The following is a 12,233-nucleotide window of genomic DNA, read 5'->3' as shown; positions in this document are numbered from 1 at the left end:
GAAAACACAACTGTCTCCTGCACACGGCCTGTGATCGGCACTGATTCTGCCCTAAAAATACAGTCTAGTGGAGCAAATACAGTATAGGAAACATGGGGGACTGCTTGAGTTGTTGATCACTTTAATTTCAAGAGTCATAAGTGTCCACTGTACAGAAGAGCCATAGGACGGTGGAAAGCCAGGTCACTGCTGCTCAGAGGAATTACGAAGATTAACAATATTCACTCTTACTCGATAATGTTACATACTATTAACTAGAGGCTGATAAATCCTCGCCCTGCCCCAGGGTATGAAGTGGAGGGTGGAGGGACAGACTACAGAAGACGTCTCCAGCATTAGACATCCCCTCTCTCTCTAACTTGGTTGATAGAAAGTGAATTTACCTCACACTCACATAGATGAATGGGTAGGGAGGGGAAACCAATTTGGACTTAAACCAAAATAAACAAACAAAACCACTAAGACCCAAAGAAGAAAGCCAATAGCCTGACACATTTGTTGGACGAGACAGATTCGGGAAGCTGAGTCCCAGCCTCAGTTACTGGGAAAACGGTGCTAAATCCAAGCCCCCCTCCCAAATGCAGGTGTGTTAATTATACATCACACAGCGGAGGGGCCCTGTTTTTAATCATTTATCAAACACGCTGAGGAAATGGAACATTAGTAGTGAGCTTCTTAGAGGGTAATTTCCTATACGGGAAATGTATGGCCCTCACTCTCCATTAGAGCGCGTCTAACTTCTTTTATTAGTTTATTCATCAAGACAGCCCTGGGTTCAGGCCAGCTCCGGGAACCCACGGGTCATTGGGAAAGGGACCTCCAGGGGACTTTTCCTCCTGGTCCAGTAGAGTTTTCCAGATCATAACACCGTCAACAGGAGCAGCCACGGCGCATTCAGCAGGAGGTTTTCAGGTTTCCCCAAGAGGCAATTCCCAGAGCCAGCCCCAGGGGCTGCACTGGCTATAAAATGAACATCTAAACTGTACTTCGAAATGAAATGATTTTCTGTTTGCCATATGAGGTTTGTGATTGCCTCTCAAAAAGCATTGCTTCTATTGCTTTTACGGCCGGGTTCAATTTCTTATTTAGTGATGTAATAAAGGGGTGATTTAGCACTGGGAGCAAGGACTTCCGAATCAATGAGCAGATGTATCCCTCATCCGCCGCGCACCTCTCCCCGCGACGCCGGGCTCATTTCCTGATTTCCAAGCCACCCGCACAGTCCCCCAAACTGGGGACACAAGCACAGCTGTTTCTCTCTCTTCACCCTGGAGTCCCCAGCCCTGCCGAAAAGAGCAACCCGAACCCTACTCCGGGATTTCTCCAGACTCTGGGTAACTTTTTGTGATGAAGGGAAACACACCTGAAAGCTACAGCTTGGCCTTGGGGACCAAGTGAGGAAAGAACAGGAGAAAGAGCGTCTTACCTTGTTTTAAGGATATTCAGAAACTGCAAGATTTCTGAAAACTGGATCAGTCTGAGAGCTCGTAAAAATCTCAAACCTGGAGAGAGAAATGAAAGAGGCACGTTATTTTCAGTGCGCAGGGTTCACGTCCGCACCGTGTGACTTACAGCTGCCAGGGGCGACAGGAGCTGAAGCTCTTGCAGAAGATTCGGCTCTGCGCACCTTGGACACAGTCCTTCACCCTGATTCTTGGCTGGTTTATTCTCAGCTGCTAACGGGCTCTCATTAAGGGGGGCTGTTTGGAGCCACTGTGAAGGAGGGTTTGGGGGGGAGAGCCCGGTTAGCGGGGTCTCTCACGTGTCCACCTCTGATCTGAAGCAGTTTCCAAGTTTCCTTGTTGCCCGAGAGGATTTCGTCTCTGAAAATTACTGGGAGTAGCTCAGCGTAACCCTCGTAACCCTTCTGCTAAGAGCAGATTAGGAACAAACGGGATAACACGTCTTTGATGGATTCTCTAAAATCTTCATCTTCAGTCCCGATACAGTGAAGAATACGGCCCACGGCATTATCTGTTTTCTAGGGTCTCACACCCCGTAACTTCAGGATTCAACACTGATAATTCCATTTCTTCGAAGTGTAAAAATAATGTTTCTCCTTTCTAAATCAGCACCCCCTCTTGGATGGAGAAAAAGAGCCAGTGGTTCTAAGTGGTAGGAGAGAGAGGGAGACGGAAGGATACACAATCAAGGATGAAAGAAAATTCACATTATTGTTGTGTTTTAATAGCCAAGGGCAGGGCTGGCAGCGTGGCTCAGTAGATGGAGCATCGGCCCTCGCACCAAAGGGTCATGGGTTTGATTCCTGGTCAAGGGCACCTACCTGGGTTGCAGGTTTGATCCCGGGGCCCGGTCAGGGGTTGTGTGGGAGGCAGCCAATCGATGTGTCTCTCTCACATCAATCTCTCTCTCCCTCCCTCTTTCCCTTCTATTCTCTCTAAAAATCAATGGAAAAAATATCCTCAGGTGAGGATTAACAGACAGAAAAAATATCCAAGGGCAAAATATATTTCTGCTGAGATCTAATTCGTGAGTCAGAAACATTCTGAGTCCCGCGTGGGTTTTAATGCTTGGCTGTCATGCAAGAGACGGGCTTACTCATGGCCACAGCTTTGAGACACATTCAATGTCACACCCTCTCCCGAGGGGATTTTCTTTTGCAGATTCCTCTAAAGCATTTCATTCAGTGCCCCACATGCTGTGTGCTGCTGAGCGCCGAGTCGGCTAAGTTGTTGACAGTGGCAAGGCTTTTTCTGCCCCCATGTGTGAGGCAGTAAGGGGGCGTCTAAGGCACAGTGGTGGGAAGAAGCAGTGGTGAGTCACCAGACACCCAGGATGAATCAAGGAAAGCAGGCAGGTCCACAGTTTCCCCTAAACAGCTTTACACTGGGCCCAGTAGGAGTGCTCCTTGTTCAGACGTAAGGTACCCAGGAAAAGATAATTTAAAGCCCAGGGGGTAAAGGGGTTCCCAGTGCACAAGAGGGAAAAAGGGTTAATGGCTCACAAAGAAAAGTTCTCATCTTGAATAAGATTTTACCTTCATGAACAAAAGTTTTTTTTCCGAAAACATTCCCCTTCTATTTTAAATGCTGTTTATATTACTTTTCTTAAAGGAGACAGTACAGATGAGAGGGGATGTTAATGAAATGAAAAGACTTGAGAGTCCAAAACAGAGTCCTAACGAAGCTGATGAAAGGTTTAACTGCTGAAAACGGACCTGATGCAGCGGACAAAACCGAGCAGGCATCTCAGAAAACGGAAAATAAGGAAAAGGATGGGAAAAAACAGGAAGTTTAAGAAAAGAGAGATGGGGAGAAGACCACAGAGATGCAGCCTGTGAGTAAAATGCCTCCAAAGGGAAGTACAGGCGAGATCACACGTACGGCCAGGACGTAACAGGAATGAACTTTCTAGACATGAAAAAATGACTCGTGATTAACAGGTAAAACGGACGGTGGCCAGCTCTTAGAAACCAATGCTGTGAAGTACGTGATTTCCCCCCCTGTAAATATCAAGTATTAAATTTAAAAATAAAGTGTCAGGGTGGGGAGAGGGTTACCATTAATGCATCTAAGATCGCATCATGTAGCAGTAAGTTTTAAATGGCGATCGAGCAGCACTCAGAATTTTAGGACAAGGAGAGTCAGGCCCCAGATTTGTACATCCAGCCAAGTAGTTGCTCAGCAGTAAAGGCAACAAAAAAGATTTTTTCAAATAGCCAGGGTCTCAGAAAATATATAGCTTGTGAGAAAGCATTTTCAAAGAAGTTTGCAAGCCCTATTCACCCAGAATGCGTAGCAGGAGCTGGAAAGTGTATTTTTGTCAAATTCTACAGTGGTCCTGAGCATCTAGCCCAACCTAGGTGGCTGACCTCACCCCAGCACCATGGTCCCATGCTGCTGGGACACAGAATAATAAATTTAGAAATTTGGGGAAGAGAAAGACTGGTCATGGTGAAACCAGTCAAAGACACAAGGATTCTTTAGTAATGTATTAGCCACAGGTGGTTTCATTCTGAAAATCTGTGTGTGCATGTACATACGGTGTCCCAAAATATGTATATGCAGCTGATAGCTCAATTGATGTTTCTTTCTTTTCAGATTTAACCCATTGGAATTAATAATTATTCAAAGTGTGATATATTTTTGGGGGGCACCCTTTATATTTTTTCATTTATGAAAACAAAAACAGAATACAAATGATCTAAACTTCTAACTGGATTTCTGTCTTCTTACTTTAAGCGATGTGTTTGCTTCCTCTGTTGTTTGTTGGGAGCTTGCCACTCTTTAAAGTGACTCACAAAAATAAGAGAATGAAAGCTTTTCTTTTCACTGAGGTGTGTGAAAACAAGGATGGGAAAAATGGATGCATCAGCCACACGGTCCTGTACCTGTGCCAGAGGGAAGCTGTAGCCTAGCTCTGAGCAGTTTGCCAACAAAAGCAAGCAGGGAGACACAATAAGATGAATAATGTATAAAAGAGAAAAACAAGCTGGCTCTTGGGGCGGAAACCGAGAGAAATGTCCCTGCAAAGGGGCCCGGGGGAAGCAGGACAGAACGAGTGCAGGCTGTTTATTTGATGACCCGTGCTGGCCATTTCCATGGCATTGGGTTTCATGAACACAAATGAGTTAACAAAGTTCTACAGGGGTTAAAAAAAACAGTTGATGTTTTATCCTTAGATCAAGCCAGACTATCAGGAAAAATGGTGGCCTGAAGCATGTATCTTTCAGGCCACAGTTGACAACAGCTCCCTAATTGCTTTCTGCCCTGTGGCCTATTCTCAGCACAGCAGCCAGAGCGGGCCTGTTAAAAGGTAAAATGGATCACGTCACTCCTCTGCTCAAAGTCCTCTAATGCCCCCATTTCACACAAAGTCAAAGCCAAAGTCAAAGTCCTTCAGGGACCTCAAGCAAGGCCACTCCCATTTCCTCTTGGCTCCTTCCCCTCCTCCTACTGCTTGCCCTCTGGTCTGGCTGTCCTCTTCAGTGACCCTTGACTGTGCAGGCATGCTCCTGCCTCAGGGCCCTTGCACACGCTGTCCTCTGCGCCTGGACACTCTTGCCCAGATGTCCATATGATGCACGCCCCCTACCACTTCTTCCAGGTGTTTCCTCAGTGTCACTATCTCAGTGAGGCCTTCCTGGTTACTCTATCCAAAACTGGAACTCTCCCCTCACTCACCCCCGTCAGAGTAGACAGTTATTAAGGAAAGAGAAAGGAGCAAACTAAGCCTGACAAAGTCAGGAACCAGCAGCTTCACAGTCACCCCAGGGAGTAACCAGCATCCTTCTGGACAACAGGACAACATCCTGTCTAGCCAACCAGGCAGGGCAGACAGCTTTACAGCCATGGCGGTGGGAGGAGGGGGGAGTAAATGGCCTCTTTCTGCTGGATTAATGGGGGAAGAGGGAAGTGGTGAGGGGAAATCCCTGTTACAAAGCGTATGCACAGTAGAAGCTATAAATGATGACCATAGAAGACAGCAGGCACTAGCCTGGAAAAGCCTGGAAGAAGGATGGTTGGATAAGGGCTCAGCCCCTAGAAAACCCAGGAAAGAGGCTGACTGGGGAAGGGCACCGGCACAGGCCCGGGACAGGCCAGGAGACATACCGGCAGTTGGAAAGAAAGCCTGCTCTTTCCCAAACCCAGGGAAACACATGGAGGCTTAGCAAGGCCTTCAGGGCAGCTGCTGCCCACAGCCTGCCCGCGCTCTCCGCCTCTCCGAGAGTGTGCTGTCACTTGTCACTTTTTGCTCTAATAAATCTTGCTGCTATCGCTAAACTCCTCCTACATGGGTGTCCCTGAAGTTCTTTTTCCGAGACACCGCAGAGGACCCCATTTCCTCCGGCAACACCCCAGCTCTTCACTTCTCTTGCCTGATTGTCTTTGCTCTTCAGCAGAAGCCCCATGCACCTGCTTTCTTTCCACGTGGCCACAGCATCAGCTCTACGAGGGGAGGGGCTGACGTCCTGTCCATGGCTGTGGCTCATATGCCTAAAATAGTGCCTGGCAGTAAGGTGGATGCTCAATAAATCCCAGCTTGAACTGAAGAATAAATCTGACTTGAGAATGAATTAGACGGCAGAGGTCTCAAGGCTACACACTGCATTCGGAACTATGCACTGCTTCCTGAAGGGGAAAGCCACGGGCTCTGAGGTCAGGGCTGATGTTCTTAGAAAATAAAAGAGCAACCCAACCAAGGAAGAGCCTTGACCGCTGGTCACTCTGCTGCACTCAGAGAGGGCGCCGAGGAGAAGGGACAGCAGCTCAGATTCGATAAGCGAGGCTAAGAGAAGAGGGGGTAGGATGGTCGATGTAAGTAACAAATTATTCATCTTCTCGGCTTTATACTACTGCATTCTTATTATGTATCCCATATAAGTCAAAATCTCTGAAATAAAATTACTTTCTAGGGAGAGAAAATGGCTGTAACAGAGTTGTGAACAACATGTGTGTGTACCAAAAAACATGAATTGTGCCCCCACAAAGGTACCAGGCCCAGATGGTTTTACAAGTGAGTGCTTTCAAACAGTCAAGAAATAGTAAACCTCCCTACATAGTCTTTGATTCCATAGTCAATTTTTATTATACAGTGATAAAAATAGATTTTTCTCTTTTTCTGTACTCTATATTCGTTTAGAAAGCTGGCATTAGCTGAACACAGATAGCCTACACATTTAAAAAAAGGCACCTTCATTACACGAAGGACTAAGTCTAAGAATCCTAAATAAAACACCAGCATCTCATCTCATATGCACGACTATACTACACGAGTAACACAGAGGAGCTGTGGCAGATGCGGGGTGCAATCCAGATCCAGTCTTCAGGGATCTTTATTCATCCCAGCTCCTAAAGAGTGGCTTCACCCAAGGTTATGCCCCTGCCAGAGGCGGCCTCCCAAACTGGTAGATGTGGGGACAAAGGCCTGCTGCCTTGCCTCAACTTAGGACAACTCTGAAGGGCCATCTAGCTGCAGAGATCTCCGTGGGACGGGCTGAGGCCTCTGGTGCAGCTGGGGCTCAGTACCTAGTTGCCTTCTCTCACTGACACAGATGGCCGTTAAAACCTGCCCTGGAGACCGGAGACCACAGAACTAAGTGTTCTGATAATACATGTGGGCACACTGGTGGTGCTCAATAAATGGTAATGTCATCATAGGAAGCTAATTAAAACAGCATAGGGTTGTATACAGCCCCGCAGAAAAGCCAACAAGACAAATAGAAACACACACACTATATAGTGCAATTGTTATTTTAAATTATTGGTGAAATGATGATGTCGACAATCAAGTACTACTGAAGTCTACTATTTTTAATTACTCCCCACATGCCCAAACTTTTAACTGTATCTTATTTAATCCATAAAACAGAAGGAGATAGTTAAGGATAAACAGGCTAGAGTGTCCAGCATACAATTTGTAAGCAACAGAGCCAGATTTCAACCCAAATTTGTCTAACTCCACAAGCCCAAGCTTATGATCTCTGCCCTGGCACAGACATTGGCCAGCTTTCAAGCATCAAGCACGTTCAGCGCTGTGGTCATCTTGCAAACTCTCCCAACAATTTCTATCAGCATATAAATGCCTTTGCCAACATCCCCACTGTATTAAGTATTGGGGGGGGGGGCGCGGACAGGGGGAATGTAAGAGCCCCAGTTCGATAAGCTCCAAATACGGGTGCATCGCTATATTTTATTCTGCTTTTCTATGTTAATAAAGTTAATTATTTTTCATATAATTATTAAGTCATTTTATTTTGTTCCTTAAATAAATTGGCCTTTGACAGTTTACCTGTGTGTTCATCTTTTCTTATTAATATATTTAAGCTCTTTTATAATGAGGATATTATACGTTATACGTTATCTCCCACAGTTTAATTTTGCTTAGTTTTTTTCCCTAAGTCTAAAAGTTTACTTACAGTGAGTTTTCCTTTTAGAATTCTAAGTTTATTATATGGTCAAATATATGTCGTTTCATCACTGTTTTGTTTTTTTCAATATTCAAAAATGGCTGCCTCCAACATAAAAGCAGATTTTTTTAAGGCATCTACCTTTTCTCTTTTAGGACAGTGGTCCTCACCCTTGGCTGCACATTAAATCACCTGGGAAGCTCCAAGAATTACCGATACCTGGGTCTCACTTCAGCCTCAATGGACCTGGGCTACTGCCAGGCAGAGAGTGTTGACGCTCTGAGGTGATTCTAACAGCCATGGAGGGTGAAAAGCATTGCAGAATTTTTTCAGTAAATGAGCAGATAGTACATATCTTAGGTTGTGCCACAACTTCCCACTCCATTGTAAAAGATATGTAGACAAATGGGTATGGCTGTATGCCAGTCAAGTGTTAGTCAAACAAGTAGACTATGGGGCTTAGTTTGCTACACCTGCTTCAAAGACCTGCTCTTCAAATTTCATGTGTATACGAATCGCCTGAGATGTGATGACACTCAGATGATGGCTCTGAGAGGGGGCCTAGTACTCTGCATTTCTAACCAGCTCCAAGACGTCACTGCTGGTCAGAGACTGCGCTGTGAAAACACAAGGCTGCAGGGCAGTGGCTCTGAGTCTTTGTTGCCATGGCAATCACCTGGGGAGTAAAAGGCAACACTGATGCCCACCGCCCCCAGATACTCTGATTTAATTGGTTTGGCGTGCAACCTGGGTGTCAGAATTTTTTATAGCTTCCTAGATGATTCCAATGTGCAGCCAAGCTTGGGAACTATTGGGTTAGGGTATCTTTTCTCCTTTTAACATCTAGCTTGTTAATCCATCTTGATGTATTTATTTATCATGGTTAAGAGTGGGCTAAAGAGACAAAATTTTAATCCAAAAATAAATCCAAACAAAGTGAGATACAAGCAGCAAAGTAGGAAAAGGGTGAAAGTAACTGATTAGTTTACGTGTCAGAGAAATATTATAAAAAAATAAATAACAGCAATGATCTAAAATTAAACTCTCTAGATGATACCACGTGGAAAAGGAAGGTAGGAAGGAGGGAGGGCAGTGGAGTATGGACAACGTGCTAACGCTCTTGTCTTGCTTCAGGGAAAGATACTGTTAATTATTCACATTAACAGAAAATTTTAAGTTTCAGTATGTATATCAAAACTTAAGAATGTATTTGGAATTATATAATTCCACACCTAAAGGGGAAAATGAACAAAAAAAATGGTCAACCAACTAAAGGAAAAGAATTGTGAAAAAGAATAGCAAAAAAGCACATTAATTAGAAAATACTATTGCAACAGTAAAAAGAGTACACTAGTAAACACAACAAAACCGAATGGGATAAACTTGTCTATGAAAAGACAAAGACTCTGAGGCGGTGTACAAAGAGCAATCATGCATTCCAGGTGCGTGCTGTTTGTAAGAGATACAACAGATACAACGAAAGCAAAATAACAAAGTTAGAAATGAAAATATGTGCCAGAGAAATGCTCAGCGAAAAAGGCAAACAGAGCAATGACGACACCAAATAAGGTGGCAGCTGCTGTGAAAATGTATCAAAGAAAAACAGTAATACTTCATGTTGATAAAGGAGCAACCCACCAAGACAATGAAACAGTGAAGGACATTATACACCTACGAATATACCTGAGATATATATACGACAAAATCTGACAAGAATGCAGCAAACAACAAACGGGACAATGTCACATCACAGTGAGACTCCAATGTTCATCTTCCGGGAACTAGGCAAAATATAAGCACATACGTAGAATATTTGCATAGCATTTAATTCCTTGTGATAAATTCATAGATACCTATCTGGATGGACGGACAGATAAACACATATATTACTCGGTAGACTGGGAACACTAGCTTATAGAGGGGATAAATGGTGATGGGAAAAATTAAATTTAATTAAATTAATTTTTTAAATAATAAAATAAATAAAATTTTAAAAATTATAACACTAGTCTGTAATAACTTTAATACAATATCGAATAGTCACAAAAACTGACTATGTAATAGGCCAGATAGAAGTTTCACCAAATTCCAAAATGCAGAAATCATATAGGCCACATTTACCACAAAGCAACAGACTGAGAAAACCACGAAAGGACAGGCAACATCAACTATATTATATAGAGAAGAATTTAATATACGATAAAAAAGTCAGATCATAAAGCGAAAGGGAGACAAGCATTATGCAGCAATGATGAAACAATTAACAACGGGAATCCATTTAAATAGTCACCTCATACCATAACCGAAATTAAATTGAGATGAATTAAAATTAAATATAAATAATATATTATAGAAAAACTGAAGAAAATGGAATTATATATTTATTAGCCTTCTGCAGGATTTCTAAACTCAGATGTGAAAGGAATCATAAAAACTTTTAAATATCAGATCAGCCATCATAAAAAATATCAAAATTCTATATGTCAAAAAAGTAATGAAGATAATAACCTAGTGGAAAAGTAATTTAATCAAATATGATATAATTAGGATAAATTATTTGTAATGTCAAAGCATGTATGTAAAATATATCACTAGTTCATGAATAGGCAAAAAAATCATAAGCAGGCACAACATGGAATAGAAAAAATAAGTAGTAAACAATCATTAAAAATTATTTTACTTGGTTGAAATAAATAAAATGCATATTATACAAAATTGCAGTAACGATCTGTTTATTCTACTTAACTAGCAATATATTGAGTTTTGCTTACTAGAGATGACTGCAGTGAAACAGTCTTATAGTTTGATGGTGGAATTGTGAATTGATACAGCATTTTTCAGAAAGTAATTCCACATTATAAATCGAATTACCATTTCTGGGAATATAGCTTAAGAAAATAAAACAAAATATGAAAAAAACACTACAGGAACAAAGATGTTTATTGCAAAATTATTCATTAAACAGGAAAAATAGAAAGCAGCTTAATCTTTAAAAATAAATCTTCTTAAATATAGTCCATCTTCTTTATGGGATATTATACAAGTTCGAAAAATAATGTAAAATGAGAAAATGCTTATGCTGTAAGGTTAAGCTAAATTAGTAAGAGAAAATAGAATGGTGCTTACAGAGGCTGAGGGGTGGGGGGAGGAAGTTAGTTAATGGTACAGAGCTTCAGATTTGCAAGATGAAAAAGTTCAGGAAACTGGAGAACAACCATGTGAATGTACTTAACACTACTGAACTGTACACTTTAAATGGTTAAGATAGAAAATTTCATGTTATGTGTCTTTTACCACAATAACAATAATAGCAAATTGGAGACTTTGAAAAGAAAAAGAACTTGGAAATAAAGTACATGTTCTCTCTAGAGAGAAAACTATGAAAATATAGGTATATGAAAAACAAAACTAGAAGGAAAGCGTAAAATGTTAAAAGTGGGTGTGTTATGGAGAAAGGGTTTTTGGATTTCTTTAATTTTCCCTAGTTTTTAAAATTTTCTATCATACATTAAAATTTCTATTTCTTTTCCTAATTTGGGGCTGTTGTTGTTATCAAGTCAGGACTGAGTGCAGGTCTTCAGGCTCTGTGCCCTGTGCCCATATCAAAGATTCAGTAACCTGAGACCAGCAGCTCCAGGCAGGGAGGACCCCCAGCCACTTCTGTCCCTTCAGAGGGTCAAACTTGGCACCTGGGACCTGGGTAATCAGGTTAGGGTCATCCTGAGAATTAAAGTCATGACATTTTAGCAGAGGTGCTGGACAGGTGAAGGGATTTGGGACCTCCTTCTCAGATGGAATCAGAACTGCCGTATTGACAGAGACCAAGGGGTACACAGGTAAGTGATAAACCATTCACTGCTCAGGGTCCCATTATCCCAGAACAGAAAGGACTCAGGAGATTCCTGCAAGCAAAGTCCCACTGGAGACTGAGAAAACAAAAGCAAACACATCCCAGCCCGTGGTGGGAAGCCTGCCAGTGTTTTCCAATTTGCTGTTTTCCATTCCCTTTCACTCCTTAATCTTTAAATCCCAAAAGCTGAGAGGTTCTAATAAACCTCAGTCATTTCCAATCCCTCTACCCCCACACAAATTCTGAAGGGAAATTATTATTGTGATGTGTGACAAGGTCAAGGTCATCTGGCCTTGCAGCCTGAGAGCTCTAACCGATGGCAGGAGACAGACAGCACAGGGGGGTGTTCCCAGAATGTCCCCTGCAGCCAGCTGCCATCGCAGGATCCCACCTCCATGCCCAGCTTGGTCACTGACAGGTTTCTCAGCCCCAGCCCACAGTGAATCAGGACCTGCTGATCTGTCCCCCACCTTATTCCAGTCCTGCTTCCTGTCTGACAGATACTATACATCA

General features: G+C 42.7%; 1 protein-coding gene across 5 annotated transcripts in view; it reads right to left on the bottom strand.

Annotated features, from left to right (window-relative positions):
- KCNMA1 (potassium calcium-activated channel subfamily M alpha 1) overlaps window positions 1-12,233 on the bottom strand; it is a 661,836-nt gene that overhangs the window by 225,199 nt on the left and 424,404 nt on the right. For all 5 annotated transcript variants that reach the window (XM_087824300.1, XM_087824299.1, XM_087824298.1 and 2 more), the window contains exon 6: window positions 1,427-1,502. In XM_087824300.1, coding sequence (XP_087680426.1) covers window positions 1,427-1,502 — 76 coding nt within the window. The remainder of the gene's footprint in view (window positions 1-1,426; window positions 1,503-12,233) is intronic.

Source organism: Miniopterus natalensis, chromosome 14, assembly GCF_054644295.1.
Source record: "Miniopterus natalensis isolate mMinNat1 chromosome 14, mMinNat1.hap1, whole genome shotgun sequence".
Taxonomy (NCBI): domain Eukaryota; kingdom Metazoa; phylum Chordata; class Mammalia; order Chiroptera; family Miniopteridae; genus Miniopterus; species Miniopterus natalensis.
Note: the sequence above shows the minus strand (reverse complement) of the source record. Positions and strands in the feature narration are given on the sequence as shown.